This window comes from Phocoena sinus, chromosome 7 (assembly GCF_008692025.1).
Source record: "Phocoena sinus isolate mPhoSin1 chromosome 7, mPhoSin1.pri, whole genome shotgun sequence".
Lineage (NCBI taxonomy): Eukaryota > Metazoa > Chordata > Mammalia > Artiodactyla > Phocoenidae > Phocoena > Phocoena sinus.
This window is the reverse complement of record NC_045769.1, coordinates 19,549,421-19,574,002: the sequence shown is the minus strand read 5'-3', so window position 1 is coordinate 19,574,002 and position 24,582 is coordinate 19,549,421. Positions and strand designations below refer to the sequence as shown.

At 43.2% G+C, this 24,582-nt stretch overlaps 1 protein-coding gene across 2 annotated transcripts in view; it reads left to right on the top strand.

Annotated features, from left to right (window-relative positions):
* Positions 1-24,563, top strand: part of ARPC2 (actin related protein 2/3 complex subunit 2) — a 30,083-nt gene extending 5,520 nt beyond the window's left edge. For both annotated transcript variants that reach the window (XM_032636938.1, XM_032636939.1), the window contains exons 3-11: positions 3,060-3,094; positions 4,731-4,843; positions 8,919-8,964; positions 12,397-12,583; positions 13,241-13,334; positions 19,217-19,343; positions 20,895-20,995; positions 21,326-21,426; positions 24,108-24,563. In XM_032636938.1, coding sequence (XP_032492829.1) covers positions 3,060-3,094; positions 4,731-4,843; positions 8,919-8,964; positions 12,397-12,583; positions 13,241-13,334; positions 19,217-19,343; positions 20,895-20,995; positions 21,326-21,426; positions 24,108-24,132 — 829 coding nt within the window. In that variant the 3' untranslated portion in view covers positions 24,133-24,563. The remainder of the gene's footprint in view (positions 1-3,059; positions 3,095-4,730; positions 4,844-8,918; positions 8,965-12,396; positions 12,584-13,240; positions 13,335-19,216; positions 19,344-20,894; positions 20,996-21,325; positions 21,427-24,107) is intronic.
* Positions 24,564-24,582: the final 19 nt, after the last annotated feature.

Sequence of the window (24,582 nt, the reverse complement as noted above, 5' to 3'; positions counted from 1 at the left end):
TCTATGAACCAGGCACTTTACTATAAGCTTTAACGTGGTTTTGTTCCATTTCAGAGTGTGCCTGGGTGACAGCAGTTCCAATGATACAGTTGACAAAACTGGGGCTCTTGGGAGTTGGAGAGGGCGTAGACGTATATATTAAGCATTGTACAGGCACCCTTCCCCGGTGATTCCTGGTATGTCACGCACAGAACATGACCATACCTGTGGCACATCTGGGTAAATGGTCTAGCCTAGAGATCCTGCCTCTGGGCTGCCCTAAGGGCTGTGGGGATCATTATCTCAACATATCTATAACTTAGTCACAAGACCCTGATTGGGAAACTTTGCTGTCCACATAGCATCTCGGTTAGTCTTCACAACAACCTTGTGTGGTAGATGCTTTTAACCTCCGTTTTCTAGAAAAGGAATTTTAGGCTCGCAGACATTTGAGTAACATTGCCTGTGGTTACATAGCCAGTAAGGGACAGAACTTGAGGTGAAGAGTCAACTCTGAAAGACCTGCTTTTTCTGTGATTAAACTCACCCGCAGCATCTGAAACTTTAGCAGACAGTGGAACAAAAAATAACGATTTACCCTTTTGGCCTATTAAATGGTACACTTTCTCCCAGACCAATCTTATTCCCTTGTAGCTCCCTGATTTTAAACCACAAAAGTAAATAAGAAACACCTGGTCTTGGAATTGAGTCATGGCCCTGTCCTGGTGTATTTCCCGCTCTGTGCAGTCTCCACATTGGGGCACAGAGTTCTCAGACCTCTGACTCCCAGCTGATGCCTCAGGAGGGCTCCTTTGGCCCAGTGTTCTCCTCAGCAGCCTGCCTCTCTCCTCTACAACCTTTATGCAGCCATAAATAGTAAGCTAAAATATTAATGGCAGTGATTTGACAAATATTCCCAAGTCAAGCAGCAAACCACGTAGTATAGATCTTAGAGAGACTTCTCCCAGTGGGGAGCTGTGCTCAGGGAACTTTACGGCCTAGAGAAATGCAGAATTTCTGAGTCAAAATGTTGGAACTCTAAGGTTTTTTATCTATACTTGATTTTTCTCGGTCTGTTGATGAAGTGAGAAAGTGAGGAACTCAGTCCTTCCTTGGCTGAATTAAAGCCTAAAGGTTAAAAAAAAACAAAACCAGCCGCCTACTAAGTGATACAATGTGGCCTTTTATAAGCCTCCACCCTGCCTCTTTGGCACAGCCAGCCTTCCTCTGGAAAATGTGCTTCAGTGCTTCCTCCCGTTGTGCAGCCTCTTAATATTTCACTCAAGCGGGCCGTAGATTAACGTGTCTACTTCTTCCTTGGCTCCTGTTTTCTAGAAGTGAAAAATGGTGGTTGGCCAGTCATTGCCTTAGTCTCCAGGCTACAGTTTCAAATGAAAGATCAGAAACAACTTAAATTTTTATACAGTTCTTTTCATCATATTCCGAACTCACTGCTTGTCCATAAACCCACTTGATGCTTCGATTCTCAGACACCCAAAATACTTTATCTAAGTCACATATGGATGGATGGCTTTGAAGAAGCAGAGTGGAACTTTGTATGTTATTTGTATAGGCTGATTTTACAACAGGGCTAACATATGCTTAGGAGAGGCCAGTTTCCTTGAAAGGCATTGTTTAGCTCTGCTGCAGCTCTTTAACAGTCATAAACCACGTTATCTATTCCATTATTTCCCAGCAACTCTGGAGGGTAACTCAATCTTTGTTCCTTTTACAGGTGAGGGAGCGGAGATAGTAAAAGAGATACGCACTTGATCGTGAGGTCTTGAGCAAGCTAGAAAGGAATAAATATGAAAATGTGTATATCTTGTCTGCTGGCCCATAAAACAAAGTGGAATCATTTGAGTTTTAGGATGTTAGCTGATAAAACTGTAGAGTCTTCATTCGATTCCTACCATTGGGCTTTGAGGAGAAGTTAGGAAAGCATGTAAAGTAGCTTTTCACTGGAGGTTAATTGACTGTTATTGTTTATAGCTAGGATATATGTCATGCTTTCTAGGTAATAACTCAGCAGCATTTATCAAATAGAAGACCATGTTCCAGGCTCATCTGGGAATCGCCCGGAAGGTGTTAGACTTGTCTTTGCCTTCCAGGATACGTTCTTCTGTATCTGTTCTCTTGTTTTATCTTTAGCAGTTGTGAGAGGTAGGTAGGATCATTTGTGTTCTCCCATTTCATAGATGAATAGGCAAGAAAAAGAAGGTGTGTAGTGTTAATTTGTCTGAAAACATGGTCCTGGAGAAAAGGCTAAAGTTGGAAAACAGGTGTCTTAACTGTTCTCAGTGATTTCGCAGTGTTATTTTGTGCTACACTTTATGGACGTACACACTGGAATTTAAAAACAAAACCAAAAAACCTAGGGTGGAACCAAAGAGGGCTTCACTAAGGAGAGTGGTGAGTACTTCGCTCATGTAAGGGAGAGGGAAAGATGTGTAGGAAGACTAACAGATTGTCTTTGAAATGGAATAGAACTGTATCGTTTATGGCCTGAAATCATCCTTTCACTTTAAGTAAATTTAAACCATTCTATGCTCTGTTTAGCAGTTTTCCTGCTGAGTGTGCTACCTCCACTGAGTATGTCCCGTGGGGGAGGGATTGACCAAAAGAGGGCATTTTGTGGGTCACATATACAAACGTCTATCATGGTCTTAAGGAGTTGAGAATTGAAGGTGAGCACAACCACAGAAGAGATTCCAGCTGCAAAACAAAAGCTTTATCTGTCCTGCTTCCTTTTTTCAGTCCTCCACCCTAAATAACTACAGAGGTTTAGATGCATAAGAAAATGAATTGTGTACCTGGATCAATGGTAAGTATAAGATTTTTACAGGATGGTCCGATCTTAAATAAAGCTCAGGAGCCTTTTGCAAGTCCCCTTGAAGGCAAGCAGCAATATAGTTATATTGTTTTTTGGCTGCACCATGTGGCACGCAGAATCTTAGTTCCCTGACAAGGGATTGAACTCGTGCCCCCTGCGTTGGAAGTGCGGCGTCTTAACCACTGGACCACCAGGGAAGTCCCAGCTATATAGTTATCTTAACTAAAGGACTTGTTTTGTTTTGCAGAAACAAACCAGAAGCTGTAGAAGTAACATTTGCAGGTAAGTGCCTTTATCTCATCTACTAAGAAGAAGGCACAATATAAAAAATAGAAAAGAAAATTCTTCCTAAAATAAGCCTTTTAGGGCTACTATCTTGATTGTCTTTGTGTGTGGGGGGGTCTTTATTTTAGATGATTATTCCATGGATTTAGCTATATAAAGTTGCCTGCTGATATCTTAGAAGTTTGGGTTTAATTTTGTGGTACAAACTAAGGTTTTTTAAATTTGGAAATATTTTGTTATTATCTTTAACCATCATCTTAGTTTGCCTAGCACTAGAGGAGTGGGGAATCACAGAAGTGCTAGAGACCTGTTCCACAAGTCAGAGAGAGATGTTACTTCTTTCTTTTCCTAGAAAGAATTAGGTATTGATACTACTTACTTGCTGTGTGAACTTTGAGGAGTTGGATAGTTATGCTCTGTAAAAATGAGGGTACTTGGCTAGATGATCTTGGAACACTTTTTGCAGCTCTGAAGTGCTGTGACTTGGAGGCCAGGCACCATCCCCTTCCCCTCATACTAACTAGAAATGCCAGATCTCCCTAAAATAATTACACTCAGCACCTGGTTTCAGGAACCACAAGAGAGGGGAGGCCTGTGGAGTACAGAAACTTAAGGGATAACCAAATGTAGTGTGTGGGCTTGTTTGGATCCTAATTCAAATAAGACAAAAAAAAATTTTTTTTTGAAGCTGAAGTCTTCTTTATTGACAGAATCAACAGAACATGTGTGGCAAAGGTGGCCACAACGTCCCAACACAGCACATTCTGAAATTCAAATTAGACTTATTTAAATGTGGCTCCATTTGACTCCTTCAGCTTGGTACTGTGATGATTATCTGTGCACAGGGATTCTATATTGAAACAACCTCACTAACATCACCACTGTCACTCAGTTTTTGGAGACTAACAGTTTGGTCCAAATTTTTAAAAGGTAATAGGCTAAAAGACAAAAAAAAAAAGTCAGCTAAGCTATCAGGCCTAATCAAGAATGGCTTAATATTATTCATTCTCTTCTTTGAACATTTTACATAAGTAAGACAACAATATTTTTTTTTTAATTCTTGAGACAATATTTCAGTGCTTGACTGGATATTTGATATTAATAAATTGTTTTTTTTAATTTAGGCATGACAGTGGAATTGGGGTTATTTTATTTTCTTTTCAACTGTTTCTTTACCTTTTAGAGGGGTATTCTGAAATATTTATGGATGAAGTGACGTGTGCAATTTGCTTCAGAATAAATCATTGGGAAGGGGTGTGTCTAAGTGAAACAGGATTGGCCATATGTTGATAATTGTTGAAGCCATGATGAGAATAGGGGTTTGTTATAAATTATATTTTATACATGTTTAAAATACATCACAATAAAGATTTTTTTTCAAATTCTTTCAGCACCAAGCTGTGATTAAAGTAAAAATAGCTTTGTAATTTTAGAAAAGAGCAAAGAGATAGGTACTCTCTAATTCTATCTCAGTGTTTCTGCTGACTTTCCACATGGATTTAAAATAATGCAGTTTTACTTATATGCCTACTTGTAAGGGAGACTTCCTTGTGGCCTGCAACATGTAGGCAGGTACTTTGAGATATTGTTCCCTATTCCCAACTTAAGCAACCTTATTTGCTTTTCCTTGCAGATTTTGATGGAGTCCTCTATCATATTTCAAATCCTAATGGAGACAAAACAAAAGTAATGGTCAGTATTTCTTTGAAATTCTACAAGGAACTTCAGGCACATGGTGCTGATGAGGTAAGTTCCACATCACTTTTCCTTGGGACTCTTTTTTCCTTCTCACCTTTTCTTGGTAGCTTGCCACTCCTAGAAGATCCACGGCACTGAGTCATCCCTACTGGCACGGGCCACTCTGGTTGGCTTGCTCACCTAACCAGGGGCTCTTGCCTCTGTTTCCCATAGTCGTAAAGAAGGGTGTTTCCCAGAAAGAGTTTTGGTTCTTTGCTTGCCTGCTTTTTACTCTGAAGAAATAAAGATGTTCTCTAACCAATGAAATCAAAAACAGCTTTAGTTCTCAAAAAATGGAGCAAAGAATACTTTTCCTTGACCAATACAAAAATAACTATCACAAGACTGAGATGGGTTCTGTTCTATTTCTGTTACATTGTGAAGTAGGTATATAACCTCTGACCTGTTTCAAGTTTACAATCTTAATTTCTTATTTTGGAAATTTAGGCACAAATCTGCCCTTTCAGTTTTTAAATTTAATGCTCTTTAGAGCTGGCCTCTTTAAGTATCTGCTCTTCTTTATGACTACCTTAGGGGAAATAAGAAAGGGTGTCCATGCGTTTTGAAACTCTTGATGGCCATGCTTTATTCACTGGCTTCTTTCAATGGGTTTGGTTCCTGTTGAACTATGTTTGCTCTGGGGAGAGCCATTTATGGAAGAAAGAAAATGCTATTACACCAGTGTGTGCACGTTGTGGTTGGGTCTCAAAGCAGGAAGTATGACTCAGTTCCTGAATCAGTTTTCAAATATCTTTTAGTTTTAACAAAGTAGGTTCTCCTTAATCTGGTGAATGAAATTAGATATATTTTCTTTCTGATTAAGAGTAGTAGCTTTTGACTTCTTTAAAATTTATGTAATGAAAAAGGCTGTTTGCAAAAGAGTATAATCAAAATCTTAACAATAAAAATTAAAATTGATGTTAACCATGAAGAATACCAAGAGCCATACACCGTCACTTCCCTTACTTCTTCATATGTGATTGGTTTGCCCTGTAAGTTCAAGGGTAGAGCTAAAACCTTTTCTGATTTGCCTCATAAATTCAAGGGAAGAAGGACGGTTTAGAGAATTTGTATTCAGGGTTATTTTACCCGAAAAGGAAGAGCTTCAGGAGAAAGACCTAGTCTTTTAAAGCATTTGAAAGATTATTAATTATATAAGTGATACTGGCTGACTCTTTACCAGATGAAGAGCAAGGGAAAACAAATGGCATTAAGCTGGCCGGGCATTAGATGAAGTAGAAGACAACTACCTGGAAAGAACTGTTGAACAGTTGAACAAACAACTAAAAAATTGTGTGATCATTCTCCCTAGATAGTCCTCTCTCTTTAAAGATATAGGTGCAATAAGAACAATCCTTGGGAGGGAGAGAAAGTGTTAAGCTAGATTTCTTAAATCTCCTTTCCAGTCTGTGCTTTCCTTATGGTAGAACTCCAGAACACATTGCTATTCTCGTAGGTACCACAAGGGTCAAAGAAACAGCCCCACCCACTCAAGTGGGTGGAATACGTAACATTCCCAGTGTTGGGGCAGAGTGCACAGTAAATGGCTCCCTGGGTTGGTTAAACAGTGACCAGCCTGGGATAACCACAGGAAGCTTGTTACTTTGTCACAGGCCCTTTTTCAAAGCAGAAAGCCTCAGCTGCTGGGGTGGGAAGGTCTGATCTTCTGGTGGCCTGTTGGAAGAGGGGGCACAAATTAAAAAGTGAATCATGGTTAAAAGTGCAAGTGAAGTCAGCAGGGAAGCGCTGGCTGGTTTTGCCAAGAGGAGGGCGCAGAGGAGTTGAATGTGGTGTAATTTTGGCTCTAAAAACCTCTTAGATCTCAGAGTATTAATTTGGTAACTTGGAATTAAACTAAATCTTAGGTGCTGTGGTTTCTCCCACATCTGATTTTCCCTTCCTCCAAGTACACACAGTACAGAATTGTAGCTAGTTAAAATTGTTAATGGGATATGTGTGTTACTTTATTTTTCCCCCAGACAGTTAAGGAGAAGTGGTATATGGGACACCTGAAGGTCAACAGACTCTATGACCTTGAACTTCTCCCTTTAGTTCCTCCTCTGTAAAAGAGATACCTTACAGTGGCTGTATGGTCACCAAATAGGAACTACATGTGACATTACTTATCTTTTACCTTTATACAAAAAGTGTGGTCACTGATTCATGCGGTGAGGTCCACCCTATTATCCAAGTTTTGCACGTTGGGAATTTCTTCCAGCTATAGGATAATGATTGATATGTGGAATACTAAAGAATATTTAAGAATGGGGGGAAAGAACCTACCATGTGATAATTTTTTGTTTGTTTGTTTGTTTTTTTTTTTTTTTTTTTTTGCGGTATATGGGCCTCTCACTGTTGCGGCCTCTCCCGTTGTGGAGCACAGGCTCCGGACGCGCAGGCTCAGTGGCCATGGCTCACGGGCCCAGCCGCTCCGCGGCACGTGGGATCTTCCCGGATCGGGATACGAACCCGTGTCCCCTGCATCGGCAGGCGGACTCCCAACCACTGCGCCACCAGGGAAGCCCGATAATTTTTTTTAATGGGACATGAAATAAATGTTTTGCTCCTGGTTTGTTTGTTGTGTTTGTTTTAAATAACCTAGAGAGTACATTGAAAATAAGATTAGAAGAAAAGCATCGACATTTGCTCAGATCTTTTATGAGTCCCTGGATGTCAGAGATGGGCAATGAGACCACAGGAGTGAATGAGACAGAGGCCCTGCTCACATGGACCTCCACTCTAGTGCTGCCTGTGTTCGCAGTGCTTTTCGCTGGCTAGTGGGATCCTTTAAAACACACATGCCACTCTTACAATTAAAACAAGTTTGTACTCTTGTTCATTTTTAACTTGGTAACTTGTCTTAGATTCAGTACCTCTTTTTTTTTTTTTTTTTTTTTTTTGCGGTACGCGGGCTTCTCACTGTTGTGGCCTCTCCCGTTGCGGAGTACAGGCTCCGGACGCGCAGGCTCAACGGCCATGGCTCACGGGCCCAACCGCTCCGCGGCATGTGGGATCTTCCCGCACCGGGGCACAAACCCGTGTCCCCTGCATCGGCAGGCGGACTGTCAACCACTGCGCCACCAGGGAAGCCCAGTACCTCTTTTTTTGATATCCCAGAAAATGCAAGAGAATCATTAGTGTGTTTGTGGTGGCATAGAGTTAGAAATTGGATGCCTAGAGACAAAACCCCACAGCCTGTTATACTACTGAGGGTTAATATATTGGCCTCAGTTCTACCTTCCTATAAAATAGTGATGACACCTTTCCTCCCTAAGTGTAAGGTTTTAAGGAGACATAGTAATAAGCCCTGTCTGTGTTTTACCTCTTAAACATATAAAGACTACTAAATACTGAGAGGTTATTAAATTCTAGTGACTTTAATATTTTTTTTTTCTCTCTTCAAATAACTGCCTTTCTTCCGCTTAATATGTCCCATATAACGTTTAAGTCAGAACTGTTCCTTCCCGAATAAAAAATTTGTTTCTTAAACCATGTCAGCCTAGGAGCAGTTTCTACCAGGGAGAGCAGTCATACCGGCAGAGAAAAAATAAGAAGGTGTAAAAGGGGCTCTTGTTTTATCATTTACTCCAAAAAGCTGGGAAGTAGCCAGCTGTTCGTTGGTTTTGAGAAAAAGACATTTAGAGAGTACAAGCTTCTGTGGACCCACCAGCATAAATAACTGGCTAAGATTCAGTTATCCATTGCTTTTTGTCTTTTAAAAAAAGATGATGGTGAGCTAAATAATTTTAAAGCATACAAGATAAGCAAGCTAACTGGAATCAGTTCCCAACAGTTCTGGTTGTATCTCGTCATGTAACGGGTGTGACTGAGTCCTAAAAGAGTAAAGGGTGAACCTTGATTGAAACACAGATCCTAGACCAACCTTTTGGAGTTAATTGCAGTTCTGTGAGTGATTTGCATGGTAACTCAGATAAATCTGCTTCCCCCTCTATCCAGTTTCTCATTCGCCATTTGAAACTTAGGAAGAACGCTGGCTTAGGAAAAGCTTAGCCAGCACAGTGCTTTGAAAATAATGAAATTATCATGGACTTTGAATTAACCTATTTGTTTTTGTGTTTTCTAGTTATTAAAGAGAGTGTACGGGAGTTTTTTGGTGAATCCAGAATCAGGTATGTAGTAGTGTGAGCAGCTGTGGGATGACATAGAAAGAGACCTGTCCTTTTTTGTGCGATGCTTTTTTTAGCCAAAGGATTTCGTTTAAATGTTAATTCATCTTACAAATATTTTTGCATGAGTTCAGTTCCCACTTCAACTCTTTCTGTAAAAATAGCTTTTAAGGGGTTTGCATTGTCCAGTAATGGTACACATTATTGTTATAGTCACACAGAGAATTGATGTATGCCATTTTTAACATTTACTGGCTAAGGCCTAATGACTCTCCCTTAATGTTTCAGCCAGAGGGCCACCTTTGTTTTCCCATGATGATTAAAATGCCTTTTGAGAAGACTAAGCAAACATTGAGTCTCCCTCCCAGCCCCTAGTAACACGTTTGTCTGTACACTGTACATTTGGAGAAGGAAAAGCAATATTCACAACTATTCTCACATTTTCAAGTAACAAAAATTTCAGCCCCTTTCATCTGTTCTGATCAGTGATCTCTGCCTCCTTCATGGCCAGAGGTATTGGAAAGCACCATGGCCATCCTTGATTAGAACAGCTATGTTAACACAGCTTTAAAGGAAGTTTAAAAAGTAGAAAAAAATAAACAGTATTTTTATCCCTATGATTAAGTGGTAGTTTCAAATTCTGGGGTGTCTAGCCGGGGCCGCATAGTCAGGACCAAGTTGTAAGACTGTTTGAACATAATATTTGTTACTCAAATCCTGTGACTGTGATACCTTGACTAACAAATCCTTCTAAAAAGGAAGGTGTGTCTGTCTCTTTTAACGAGTTACTTTAAAAACAACAACAGGGCTTTCCTGGTGGCGCAGTGGTTGAGAGTCCGCCTGCCGATGCAGGGGACACGGCACGGGTTCGTGCCCCGGTCCGGGAAGATCCCACATGCCACAGAGCGGCTAGGCCCGTGAGCCATGGCCGCTGAGCCTGCGCGTCCGGAGCCTGTGCTCCGCAACGGGAGAGGCCACAACAGTGAGAGACCCACATACCGCAAAACAACAACAACAACAACATGACACCATCTCACCACTCCCATTAGAACACCTTCCTGTGACTCTTATATGCTGCTTTGGAAACAAAATAATAAAGAAAAAGCGCCTTTGGAATGTAACTTGCTACTAGGAGTATTTATGGATGAGAGCTTTGCACTCCTAAAGAATATTGAAATGTGTTAATCCCCAAATTGATGGTCCAAACGTATCTCAGAAATAAAAGCCAAAAGATAAATAACACTGTAGGCTTTAAGAGGAATCAAGGAATTTCAGAAAGAAAGAAAAAAAAAGAACTATAGCAGAAAAAGCATAAAGGAACTCTCGGACATGCTTGTCACCGCTCAGGTCCTAAAATCTATCAGAACAAGCAGAGTATAACTCAGAGAGCTTATGTTTCTGTCTCTGGGCCTTCTCTTCCACTTTCTGTGCTAAAGCACACGCTACCAAATTGCAGGCCTTGTGTTCAGACAAGTGCGAAGTATAAAAAGATGTGAAGGTAGCATGTCTCTTCCTCTTTTTCTATGGATTTATCTAGGCAAGTTTGGAAAACTCAGCAGAGCATACTAGATTTTTATTTTTCTTCAGTATGTTCATCATGTCAGAAGCCGTACTTAAGTCTGGCTTCAGTTATAGTTTTATTTCGTTTGTTTTATTTGGCTTCTTAAAAATAGCAAACCTCAAGTTTAAATATTTTCTTTTTTAATCTAATCTTGTGGTCTATTTATCTGGTTTTCAGGTATCCAAAATGGAATGGTGATTGGTATTATTTAATATTGGAGTGCCAAAAATGTGCTAAGCACCATCTAGAACAGAGATTTAGATAGCCAGCCAGTGCTCTCAGTGAGGATAGATCCAACAAAAAACACAGACCCCAGGACTGCTTTTGGGAAAAAATTAAATAGTAACAAAGTATAAAGGTCTAAGATACTTGGAAATGTGAAATCTATACAGTTCTGGCAAAATTTTTCCGATCAGTTGTCTAGAATATGAAACGATCCTCGGTGATGTACAGATACTCTTGCAGAATCATCTGTAGGCTTTTGGACAGGTATTATTTGGCTAGGTTATAAAATAAAGCATCCCAGCCTTGTTGGAATTTGTGCTGGACACGCTATAAAGGAGGCACAATAGTGTAGTGGTCAGTACACTCGGACTTCAGTCTCTGTACTGCCCCGTTTATTGATGACCTGCTATGTTCCAGGCACTTTAAATACTGTGTGTTCTTTTAATTCTCCCAGCAGCCTTCCCCAACTCACCACCCTTTTTTTTAACAGATGCAGGAATTGTAGAAGTTAGGCAATTTGTCCAAGGCCAGAAGTGTCAACGCCAGGATTTGGACCCAGTTTTTGTTCAGCTCAAGAAAGAGTTGCCTCCACCTTTATATCATGCTGCATTTGGCCTGGCACTTTGCTTCTTTGAACCACTTTTTCCCTCTAAAATGAGAATAACCATATTCTGGCCTACCTATTTCGAATAATTCTTTTTTTTTTTTTTAATTTTATTTATTTATTTTTGGCTGCGTTGGGTCTTCGTTGCTGCACGCAGGCTTTCTCTAGTTGTGGCGAGAGGGGGCTACTCTTCGTTGCAGTGTGAGAGCTTCTCATTGCAGTGGCTTCTCTTGTGGAGCACAGGCTCTAGACGCGCGGGCTTCAATAGTTGCGACACGCAGACTCAGTAGTTTTGGCTTGCGGGCTGTAGAGCGCAGGCTCAGTTGTGGCGCACAGGCTTAGTTGCTCTGCGGCATGTGAGATCTTCCCGGACCAGGACTCGAACCCGTGTCCCCTGCATTGGCAGGCGGATTCTTAACTACTGCACCACCAGGGAAGTCCCCAAAGAATTCTTATGGAGATAAAATGAAGTCAAATATTTTTAAGCACCTTGAAAATTTTACAGGGTACACAAATCTATTGGGGAGGTATATGTACCCTTTTTTTTTTTCCCTTTTTAGGTTTTTTTCCCTACCTCCATCCTCAGGGTTTGTGATAGCATGTAAGCGGGTATATTTTATTATCAAAAAGCAACCCAACTGCTGGCCGTGTTGGCACTTGGCATGTTAAACCTCAGAGGAAAATATGTAACTCATATTATAGCTTGATAGCATCTTCAGCCCCCTTCACAGCTGTGTCTGGAACATTAAATTTCTAATGAAAGTTCCAGGATTATGACTTCCTCCCATTCCTTATTTGTAATCAGTCATCTTTGATATTGATTCAAATTTTTGATATTATCTGTTAATTAGCTGTATATATATTTACAGTAATTCTGCAAGAATTAAGATTTTTTATTTCATCTCATTTGCCCTTTGAAGTAAATGGGAATGGACAGCTTTCTACCTGAGTTAAAAGTATAGACATTGAGACAAAATAAAATGTCATTAGAACCTGTAAAGTTTTTTTTAATATAATTGTTGGGTGTTTTTTTTTTCCCCTCCAGGATACAATGTCTCTTTGCTATATGACCTTGAAAATCTGCCTGCATCCAAGGATTCCATCGTGCATCAGGCTGGCATGTTGAAACGAAACTGTTTTGCCTCTGTCTTTGAGAAATATTTCCAATTCCAAGAAGAGGGCAAGGAAGGAGAGAACAGGGCAGTTATCCATTATAGGGATGATGAGACCATGTGAGTATAGAATTTGGTCCTGAAGCCTGGTGTGGCTGTCACGCATGCTTACTGAAAGTCATTCAGCTAAGTCAAACCTTAAACTCTATTGTGTGAATCCCCCAAGTGTCTTTCTCATAAAATTTTTTAACCCAGGATGTAAGTGTTGAGGGGGAAAGGCCACTTCTTGTCTCCAGATACTGAAAGTTGGCAAAAGATGAAAAGAGAATCCAGTGCTTTCCTTGAAGGCACCATCATTTTGAGTCCCCTTCAGTAGTATAGCTGGATAATCGGGAGGCAGAGGGTGACTGTAGGTTCTGTGTTGTTGCAACTCTTGGATCATTTACATGCTATGAGTCTCATAGTATATAAAGGAATACATTCTTTAAAGTGGAATTCTGGGAATCACTAACTCTAGATTCCATGTCGGAGCATGTAGACAAGTTAATAACATCCACTTTGGGAGATTTTCATCTCTTGCCTCACATAGGCCATGCATTTATTTATTTATTTATTTATTTATTTTGGCATGCATTTATTATACTGACTTTGTTGGCCACCTTGTTTTATGAATTAACAGATTCGTGACTTTACCCTCCTACTTCACTTGTAGAGCAAGTTCTTGACAAAACCCTGTTCTGGTTCTGTACTCACTCTCATGGGTTTTGTTTCCCTCAGGTATGTTGAGTCTAAAAAGGACAGAGTCACAGTAGTCTTCAGCACAGTGTTTAAGGATGACGACGATGTGGTCATTGGAAAGGTGTTCATGCAGGTATGGAGCAGACATCTTGGGGGGGAGCCATGGCCTGGTGACTTGCACCTTGTCATCAAAGCACACCATGAGCATAGAACTGGCAGCTCCTTTGATTAAACAGCCCCCATCAAACTCACTGAATTTTTTTTCTTAGTGGATTTAGCCCTTTTGCAGGACTGGACTAGAGGGTGAATTGAGTATTAAACATACTGACAAAATGACTAAATATTAAGCATCCTTCCTGCCGTGGGGTCTTTAATTTAAAGCTTGGTCACATTTCCTGCCCTCTTATGTTTCCTCAAGTTTCTAGCAAGGTCTACTGGCTTGGCTTAGTCCCAAATAAAGTCTTTTTAGAATGGAATCTAGAGAAAATTCTTAAGTAGTAGGTAATGCATTAATAGGGTAGAGTTGTCGAACTGACAGTGAAGAGAAGGGGCCTGAGTTTGACCGAGGCCCCCATGGAGGGAGTGCCTCCCTCAGAAGAAGCTCATCTACTAGAAGAGTAATGGGGTTTAGCAGGACATTTTGTAATTGGATTTCTGGTGCGGTTGGACTCAGGTCTGACACAACACACCCGCTGTGGCTTTGTCATGCTGTCTGCTAACCAGTTGCTGGCTTTAGGATGTGAGAGCTCATTGGTGAAGTGGTATCCTGGCTGGTTTCTTCTGAGATGGCTCAGCATTCAAAATCTAGTACAGTGGTTAAATTTCAAAACACTTGTAGGTTCATTCTGTTCCTTAGCAGGGTGAAGAGATTTAAGAATTCTGGGACAGAATCTCTTTTGCCAGGTTAGGTTGAAAGACAACTGTGCTTAATATAGTGGGAATACTTTATGTGCAGCCATTCTGAGTGGCTAGAGAAATCTGCAAAAAGGATATTCTCAGTTTGATCCATCTGTGGTGGCTTTTTGGTTTTTTTTTTTTTATAAATTTATTTATTTTTGGCTGTGTTGGGTCTTTGTTGCTGCACACGGGCTTTCTCTAGTTGCGGCGAGCGGGGGCTACTCTTTGTTGCTGTGCGCAGGCTTCTCATTGTGGTGGCTTCTCTTGTTGCAGAGCACGGGCTCAGGCGTGCGGGCTTCAGTAGTTGTGGCTCGCAGGCTCTGGAGCACAGGCTCAGTAGTTGTGGCACATGGGTTTAGTTGCTCTGTGGCATGTGGGATCTTCCCGGACCAGGGATTGAACCCACGTCCCCTGCTTTGGCAGGTGGATTCTTAACCACTGTGCCACCAGGGAAGTCCATGTAGTGGCTTTTTGTGCTTAAGCTTATTAATCAGAAACTAATTTTGTAGTCCCTGTGCAGAAAAATTGGAATATTGACGCAGCATTTGAGAGTACTCAAACTTATGAAAGTGTGTGTGTATGTATGTATATATATATAGATATAGATATGTATATCTTGGGTCCTAAATGTAAGCCTCAGGCAGGCATTTCATGCATTTCTATGCAGAATTGACAAGGGAATTAAACGCAGTAGCTCAGAAATTGGGCTAAATCCAGACTGACAAGCTAATTTTAAAAGCTATGAACTATATATTTAGATTTGGCTGTTTTTTTACCAGTCTTGTTCCATTTTATTCCAGACAACATCTTAACTTATTTTTATACTTTAAACAGATCTGATCTTGGAGAGTGTACTGGAGATTTGTTCCTTAGGAGAATTTTGTGTGTTCTTTTTTGCATGTGAACTTAAGCTCTCCTTCAAAGTACATGTGGTAGGGCACTTCTAAAAGGAAAAAGAAAGTCTGCATTTTTGCACTGACAGTTTCTCCAGTGAGTGATGGGCCTGGCACCATGTGAGAAGGCAGTGCTCAGGAAGCCATCTGCCCTGCCTCCCTCTCCACACTCAAAGGCTGAGGTAATTTATTTGAAATGACCATAGAAAGCTGGACTTATTTGGCTGGTTTTCCCCTCCAGAATAAATCATCTGATCATTGTCTTGGGCCTAGTTGTTTTAAATTTCTAGGAGAAGGGAGAACAGTGGATGCCCAGCACAGAGTGTTGTGACCTGGGGAGGCTGTTTGCAGTTCTTGTGGTCACTATCTGCTTGCTGCGGGTCTTTGTCTTCTCATGCTGGCATGCACCTCCAACCTGGGCAGAGCACAGTCCCTGCTTTTGTCATTTGGCAGGCAGACTTAGAGGGATGCTTATTGCTGCCGTAAGGAAAAAAACAGGGAGTTTCCATTCCCCACTCATAAGGATGTCCTAGTGCTCGGCTTTGGGGCATTATCTTTGTAGGCATATGAGCTGAGCACCAGGGAAAATCTGGTAGATATCCTCATCTCAACGCTTATTACGTGAAAAGCAATAGAAACAATAGTTACCCTTTTGGACATTGGAGTATGGTGAGCTAGGATTTTTTTATTTTATTAGATCTTTAAGTTAGTTCAGTAAGTAAGAGAAGTTAAGTGGAAACCACTGGTTTCTCCATGTTCAGAGACAAGACAGAAGCAGTTTGCCTCTTAGGCAATTGTGAAGATGCCCCTTTTGAGGCCCCTTGCTACCTGTATACATGTGGGGTTGTATCTATAGGATATTTTCCTGAAGTGGGAACACTGATTAAAAGTGAGCAATTTTGGAGGGTATTGCCAAACTCTTCTCCATAGAAGTTGTGCCATTTGCCCTCCCACCACCAATGCATGAGAGTGTCCATTTCCCCAAAGTGTTGAACTTTTGGATTTCTGCCAATCTGACAGGTTAAAAATGCTATCTACTTTTCTTATGAACAAGGTCAAAACATCTTTTTTTATGCTGCAGGCTATTTGTTTCTTTTTTCCTGTGAAATGTCTCTTTATGTACCCTACGCATTTTTCTGTTGGGTTATTGATCTTCTCAATTTCTTCATATGCTAGGGAGATTAGCCCTTTTTCTGTGATAAGAATTGCAAATATTTTTTCCAGTTAGTCGTTAGACTTTGTGAGTTGTTTTTGTTGTTGTTTCGTTTTGCTTTTTCCCCATGCAGAACTTTATTTTCACGTAGTTAAATTGGTCAACCTCTTATGGCTTCCAGATTTTGAGTCATAGTTAGAAACTCCTTCCCTACTGCAAGGTTATAAAGAAGTTTACCTGTATTATTTTCCTGGTGTTTTTATAGTTTCATATTTTTACACATAAATCTTATTACCTGTGTGGAGTTTCTCTTGGTACATGGTATGAAAGGTGGATACATCTTTTTTTCTAAGTGGCCACCCACTGGTCCCAGCAGCAATTATCTAAAAGCCCATGTTTACACTACTGATTTTAAGATGCTGCCTTTATCATATACTAAATTTCTGTGTATATTTGGGTTTATTCTAAACTTCCTATGGTCAATTGTGCTTTGATGGAGGAAAGAAATAGTATTGTGATGTTCAAAAGACATCCCAGCTGGAGGGAGAAAAAAGAGGCAGTATTGCTGATACATATGTAACAAAGACACTAAGGAAAAGAGAGCTGCTGGCTGGTGGGTTGATTAGCTTTTAAGTGTTATGTAAGAGAGAAAACCAAGGAGAAACATGAGATTGCCTAAAGGATAGCCCCAAATCAGAAGTATATTGTTAACCAAGTCTGAAAGGTTTGAAATGTATCACTTTCCATATACAGAACTGTTGAAATGCTGCCAAGTCACCACAGGCTTACAAATACTCCAGCTGGTTGTGAATGCCACGTGTACCAGTGAACTGGAGCCTTCAGGAAGCTTACTAAACACAAGAAAATACTGGAGGGCAGTTATTATCTGTTCTGTTTTCTCCCCCGAGGCTAAAGAGGAAAACTGACAGAAGTTAGAGAACCTCCCAACCCAGTTGTAGAATGAAAGGTGTTTTCTAGAGAAGGGCAATCTCACAAGCTTTGCTTTAAGAATTTCCATTTTGAATGATCTTGGATCCTTCCCTCCCTCTCCAAGTATTTTTCCTTTGGGGAACAAAATTCAAAGGGGAGCTAACCTAACCCAGTGATGTTAATTTATTTCCCACCAACCTTTAGAAGCCACGCAGTGAGCTCAGGAGGCAGGGTGGTGAAACAGGTGAGATCCCAGACTGGGCATTAGACCTCCTCAGGTGTTATCCTTCCTCATTTACTGAAGGCTTGCTGATCAGTGTGTATTCTCCTACCTGCAAATGGAAACATAGTCCCTGCTCCTTTACAGTGTCCTGACACTGACACTGAAGTCAGCTAGGGTAGAGGTGCTTTCTTTCATTCAGCAAGCCATGTGCTAGACAGCCTCTTTGAAGGGCAGAGGACTAGATACAGAGATGAATAAAAGCAGGATCCTTGGCTTGAGGAACTTTTACAACCTGGTGGGGAAGCCAGATGCATTAATGAATAGTAAAGTATCACAGTAGAGGTTTGTAGAAAAGACTTGGGAACCCTGAGGGGAGAGCAGCCAGCTACTCCCAGGCTATTGGAGATAACGTTATAGAAGAGGTCATATCTGAGCAGCAGTAGAAGAGCGTTGCAGACCAAATGGCTATATAACATGCTTTCAGTATACTCATAAAACTCAGAGACCTTGGAAAGCCTTTGGTTCCATCCTTCTGCCATCACTCAGAGAATTTGAATCAGTGGTTTTACTGGCATTGCTGGAAAATCTAGTCCTGTTCTTGCAGATCTGGGTTGAGACAGGGATTCCTTGTATCACTTGTCTGTTTACACAGGAATGTATAGATTGGGAAAGCTTGAGATGTGGAGATTAGAACATGGAAGGAATGGCCTGGTGTTTTACTTCCTTAGGCATTTTTCTGTAGTTTGGTGAGGGTGGATACATTTTGTCAAGGGTGAGCTCTTAACGCAGGGTGGTGGTGATTTCATCCACGGCCATTCTAGAGCCATTCTAGAGCGAGAGTCAAAAGTCGGACTTCCAATTCTCATGTCACACAGTCTCCTTTTCTCAGTGAACTCTAAGACTGCTCAACTTCTTTAACATTGTTGTCTTCTCCCAAGAAGGGCTTAAATTTGGTCTAAAGTTCTCATTGACGAATTCTAAACAGTAACAGGGTCTAAGTTACCTCAGTGAAACAAGACTTGTGCAAAGGCTCAGAGCCCAGAGAAAGCATAGTATTCATGAAACTGGAAGAAGTGGAGGTGGGGTGAGAGGAGGGATGAAAAATTGGTCAGCTCATAAAGGGCTTTGTGTGCAAAGGTTAAATGAGTTAAGACTTCAGCTCGAAGTCTTTTTTTTTTTGGTTGCGTGGGGACTACTCTTCATTGCGGTACGCAGGCTTCTCATTGTGGTGGGTTCTCTTGTTGTGGAACACGGGCTCTAGGCACCGGGCTTCAGTAGTTGCAGCACTCGGGCTCAGTAGTTGCGGCACACGGGCTTCTGTAGTTGCGGCTCACGGGCTTAGTTGCTCCGCGGCATGTGGGATCTTCCTGGATCAGGGATTGAACCCACGTCCCCTGCATTGGCAGTCGGATTCTCAACCACTGCACCACCAGTGAAGTCCCCAACTTGAAGTCTTAATCAAGCTAAAGCTTGGGTTCCATTCACCCAGAAATTTTTTAAATTTCCTGAAAAATGTAACCTCTTGTCACGTTAAATCAAAAGAGACTAATAAGCAGTAGTCATTATCCTGAATGTAATCTGGTTCTCCCAGTGCTTTGCAATTTGCTGTCTGTTTAGTCTCAGAAGTAATTTTATCACCTATGTTCTTCCAAAGCAAGAGAAAGGCAAAAGGATTAACAGTGCTTTTCCACACTCATTGAAGATCGGGCTTGTTAAGTACTTTGTGATCTCTCCTCTGAATCTGAAGTGCATTGATAGCAGCCAGCACTTGTAATATTTCACATTAGGTGCAGGTTATTATTAGCCTCTGCTGGTCAGAGGGCTCAGAGGTCACACCCATAGGGCACACCCTGGAGCGTAAGTTGCCGTTCATCTCACACCACATTCTCTTCTGGTTGCTTTTTGCTTCATCCTGGCAGGAGTTCAAAGAAGGACGCAGAGCCAGCCACACAGCCCCACAGGTCCTCTTTAGCCACAGGGAACCTCCTCTCGAGCTGAAAGACACCGATGCCGCCGTGGGCGACAACATCGGCTACATTACCTTCGGTGAGTGGGGCGGGTTGACGCGTTTGCGCACCTTGATGGGTTCATACTGCAGCTGAAGTGGTTAAGGGGGGTGGGGGCGAAAGCAGGCATATCGATCGTTCCTGTTGCCGCTGCCATGACTGTAGGAGGCCTGCCACGGACGCTAGTACAAGTCGAGTGCTATTTTTATACAGTAATCATTTTCCTTTTTTCCCTGTTTTTCCTAAGTCCTAAGGAAAAAAGTGTAGCCTGTGATATCAAGTGTGAAGAGTTAGGGCCATATAAGCATTGCTAAGCAGCTGGGTGGGCATACTGTGTCCTTTGGCGTTTCTTGGTTTTTTGCTGATTTAGACCAGAGCTCCAGCCATGATTCACTTACTCCACTTTCCCCCTGAAAAAATTCACGTGCTCCCCTGTTACAGTTGCTTCAGCCTAGTGAGCTGGCTCATCATTATAGCTGACGGTTTAGAACCGCAGCTTGTTCACCCACTGCCCCAGATGCCACTAAAATGTCCCCCTTTCTGGAGTTTTCTTTAATTCACCTCAGTGCTGAAGGTGCACCAGCTTACCGAAGATGAGCGAGTTGATTTACCAGGTTTCATTAAATCTAAGGTACATTGTTTTTTCACGTTACTCTCTGAGTTTGGCACACAGCTCACAATTCGCAGCCTGCCACAGTTTAATTTGGCAGCATCTCTCTTTATGGTACCTAAACTGATGGTAAACTTACAGTCACTAGCATCTCAGCACCTTTGCAATGTAGTTATCTCCTGGCCTGGTGCTCTTTTCTCTCAGGGCAAGCTGACAAAGGGGTCCCACCCTTTCTTATGAGGCATTCCTTTTCATTTCAACAAATCTTTATACTTGAGGATTTTACTTATGGTGGGACCACTGAGTAGAGTGGGTGCAGAAGATAGAGAGAGCTCCAGGGAGCCAGAAGGAGAGGTGTGCGGGTCGGCCCAGGCGCAGGGCTGAGTGACTGCACAGGGCTTCAGGGGATTGGCGGCAGGGGGGCTTTTCTCAGCCCCCAGCCCAAGCAGCTTCTCCTGCCCATCCTCATCAAGAGCGCTCAGCTCCTTCTCCCTTGCTGTTTGGTTTTCACCACAGACTACATGACCCTCTGTGGATCTAGTCTATCTGAAAACTTACTCTGCTTCAGCACCAAGGACCTAGGACAGTCAGGCTTTGTTCTCTAATCCTGATTGCTCCACAGTCCACCCAGGTAGCCAGTAGTGTCATCCTCCAGAGAGACTGCTGAGCTGCAGAGGCAGGAGCTCATAGGTGTGTGGCAGACGGAGTAGATTTCACAGTGCACAGCCAGAGAATCCAGACCTGGAATGAATGCCAGGGCCAAACCCTTTCCCTGAGGAGCTCTGGTTTTCGACCATGATCGCCTCCATTTGCACTCACTGGCAGGAAACCCTGACAAAGCCCAGGCATAATGAAATGAGTGGACGGTCCTTAAGGAGGGAGAGATGGAGCTGACTGTAGGCTGCTGGTCGTCCCGCCCTTTGGCGTTGGTGTTATTAGACCCTGACGCCTTGCCTATCCCCCTCCCCCACCGCCGCCCAGTGCTGTTCCCTCGCCACACCAACGCCAGTGCTCGAGACAACACCATCAACCTGATCCACACGTTCCGGGACTACCTGCACTACCACATCAAGTGCTCAAAGGTGAGTGAGAGCAGCTGCAGCGCCTCAGTGTCCTGTGCTCTGGGCCACTCTCTCCACCAGAGCTGATGCCGTAGAAAGTCATCTCTGTAGTCCAGGCTCTTGCTATGACCTCTTGTAGGTGGTTCTAGAGGCTTCAAGAAGTCATGGCCTTTCTCCATCTCTCACTCACCCCTCCCCATAGCAGAGAGGTGAATATATGCTTCCTTGCATGGCCCTGTGTCAACCCTAGGGTGCATATTCCCAGACCTTCCTGATAATTTCTGCTAATTAGAGCAAAGCTGTCTTTCTAGAAGATGACTCTGCTTCAGTACCCATTGTGTTTGCCTCCAGGCCTATATTCACACACGTATGCGGGCAAAAACATCTGACTTCCTCAAGGTGCTGAATCGTGCACGCCCAGATGCTGAGAAAAAAGAAATGAAAACAATCACGTGAGTCACACCGTCCTGCAGAAGGACCACCTTCCTCTCCTAAGCTCACCAAGAAGGAGGTAGTGGTGTCGGTGGCCCAGGTGTCTGGGCAGTAGCTGCATGTGAGGCAGGCAGGGTTGGGCCTGTAGCTGCCCAGCAGACTAAAGATGGGACACACAGGTTTTCGCTTCTCAGTGGGTTTCCTTGTTTCTACATCTTTATGAGCGAGGAGAGTGGCAGCTAGGATAAAATACAGAGGGACCTTTTTACTGACATCAGCTGTGTTCTCTTTGGGCCTGAGTTGAGGGGCCAGTCTTGTCCTTCTCAGGGTCTTCTTGGAGAAATGAAGTAATTTGCTTAAGGACATTTAGTTGAGTAAATAGGCCTGGAACCACCCCTAAGTGTTCTTTTTCCTGGTCCACTTCGCGGAAGGAATTTTGCATGGAGAGGAAGTTACCTTTATCAGGGATGGAGATGATGAGAGCCCTAAATGGTGTGAGGCTCTACATGCAGGAGGCCAGCATGGTCTGAGGCCTGGGGATTTGGGTCTGTGCCAGGTGCCAGATCTTGGGTCCCCCTCTGGTGAAGTTTAGGCAGTCCTGTTCTCCAGGTAGGGTAATAAGTGCTGGTCTGCTGTCTTTTGTGCCCACTGAGCTAAAAATCTTGAGGTGAACTAAGCCTGCCCACAACCCTCACAGCCAGTGCATTTGCCAGCACCCCGTAATCTTGGGGGGAACCTTCAGTAGGTATGATGTGCCTAGGGCTTCAGGCTCCTTCCCCTGGCCTCTTCTGCCAAGCTAGCTTCTGCTGCCATTCAACAGGATGAGAGAGGTGCCAGACTCTTGCTTGCCTGAGCAGAGGGTTTTTAACTTCAGACATTTACACAGAACAAGTTAAGTCGCCCCTGCCTTCTTCAGGCTTTAGAGGCTGCCTGTCTCTTCGTTAGGAAATTGGTACCAAAGGCCTTTCTCTATAGTAGCTCCTCCCACTGCCCAGAGCCAGCGGAGTGTTCAGTCCACAGCTCAATCCTCTGCCTAGAGAGAGGTGCCCACGTGCCGTGGCAGTATCACTCCTTCTACCGTGGCACGGCCACAGATGCCAGCTTCGTGGCATACCCTAAAATAGGCAGAACTCCCAAGGTGGGGAGGCAGCAGGGGGTATGCCCCGGGGGACGCACGCTCTCGCTGCCCTGCAGAGCCTTGCCTCCGTCCTGGAGTTTACAGGTCCCCCTTTCCCTGCTTGCTTCTCTCACTCACACCACTTTGGTGACCTTGAGTGTGAGGCAGCCAATTCTGTGCCACTTTCAGGGCCCAGTGAAGAGACAGGCAGTTCAGTAGAGGCCAGGAGGTGAGCCAGCAGAAGGCAACCTGACCTGGCCAGCCTGTCGCCCACCGAACAGGAAGGCTGGACATCATGAGCTGCTGTGTCACCGTCAGCCCTGTAACTGCCTTGTCCATTCAGGAGAAGGGCCCACCCGGCGGCCACCACCCAGTGTCTCCCTGCACGGCTTCTCCCCTGCCAACGCAGCCAGCAGGCGGTCGTGGGGGGTCATTGCAAAGCGAGTGCAGTGGACAGAGGGCAGGGACAATTCCCTGTCCTGATGGGGGACTGGGAAAAGATGAATCCGTGAAATGAGCAAACTGTCCCTAAACCTCCTTCCTGGAACTTACGAGGAACAGCTTTGCCTTTTTCTGTCCGGTGATGTCATTGGCAGAGGTGGGCCCCAGAAAGGAGAAGGGTGAGGTAAACAACTGCATCCACCCTGAAAACCAGATCGTGTTCCCAAGGGTGGGCAGAAGAAGCCGGGACCCCTGCCCTGCTGTGTGAGGTTTCAGAACCCAGAGCAGCATGAAGGCGCGTGGCGGGTCTGCTATGATCAGAAGCCAACCGTCAGCACCCCACAGAGCTCTGCCTGAATTGAATACACGTGAGCTTTTTATTGGGGAATGGATAACAAAATATTTTAGTTTCATTTTGGGTTGGATGACACATTCAGGGCAGGAAAGTTTTAGCCCCTGTATTTTTGCCTCAGTTTCCCATAGTTCTCAGCTCTAGCTTCCAGGATGCTTTACCAAATGCACACCCTCTATCTTTGGGAACCAGCCTGTTCCCAAAGTTGGCTATTCTGGGGAAAAACTGGGTGGAACAGGACACCCCAGTTCAGGAACCTTAAGTCAAGCAAGTGTTCTGTGGCTGAGTGTAGTCACCACATGACAGCACGAAGCACCTTTAACCTTGGAAGTTTGGAGGGTTGCTTCTTTGAACATCCTGCCCCCGTGGTGAAAGATTTAAGGAACTGCTGTCTGCTAGCCCGAATAGGCATAAACTGTGTAGGAAGACCCTGAATTCTTTACTCGTTAGAGGATTGAGCCCAGTCTGAAATGCAGATAGGTCTAGGCCATCCAGAAATTGTGGGCAGGTGATTCTCCTGTCTAACTTGGTACATTTACTGTCCTCGTGGGCTTACTAGCACAGGTATTACTTGGTACCCCAAAATATTCAATAGGGAGGAAGAGATGATGAGACATTTCTGTGAAAGCTGGACCTTAGCCCGTGCCTGGAATTCCTACATAGCTCTGCCTGAGGAACCTTACCACCTCGTGTTTGCTGTCTCTTCCGGGACCCCATTCCTAGCCCAGAGCATGAGGTGGACGGAAAGGTGAACAGAAACCAGCCTTCACACTTACTCTCTGCTTTTGAAGGGGGAAGACGTTTTCATCCCGCTAACTCTTGGGAACAGGAAGAGGAAGCGGCTGGCAGCTGAAGGCTGGAACACTTGCTACTGGATAATCGTAGCTTTTAATGTTGCACCTCTTCAGGTTCTTAAGGGATTCTCCGTTTTGGTTCCATTTTGTACACGTTTGGAAAATAATCTGCAAAAACGAGCTGTGCTTGCAAGGACTTCATGGTTCCCAAGAATTTAAAGGAAAAAAACGAATTCCACTTGATCAACTTAATTCCTTTTCTTTATCTTCCCTCCCTCACTCCCCTTCTCCTCCCCCTCTTTTCCAAGCTGTTTTGCTTTGCAGTATGTTACTGGTAATGAGTTGCAGGATAATGCAATCTTAACTTGTTTTCTCCTAAGTATTTGAGTTCAGAACTCCTGTATCTAAAGAAACACGGTTGGGGTCATTAATAAAGAAAATCTTTCTATCTTACATGAGAATTCACTGGGTT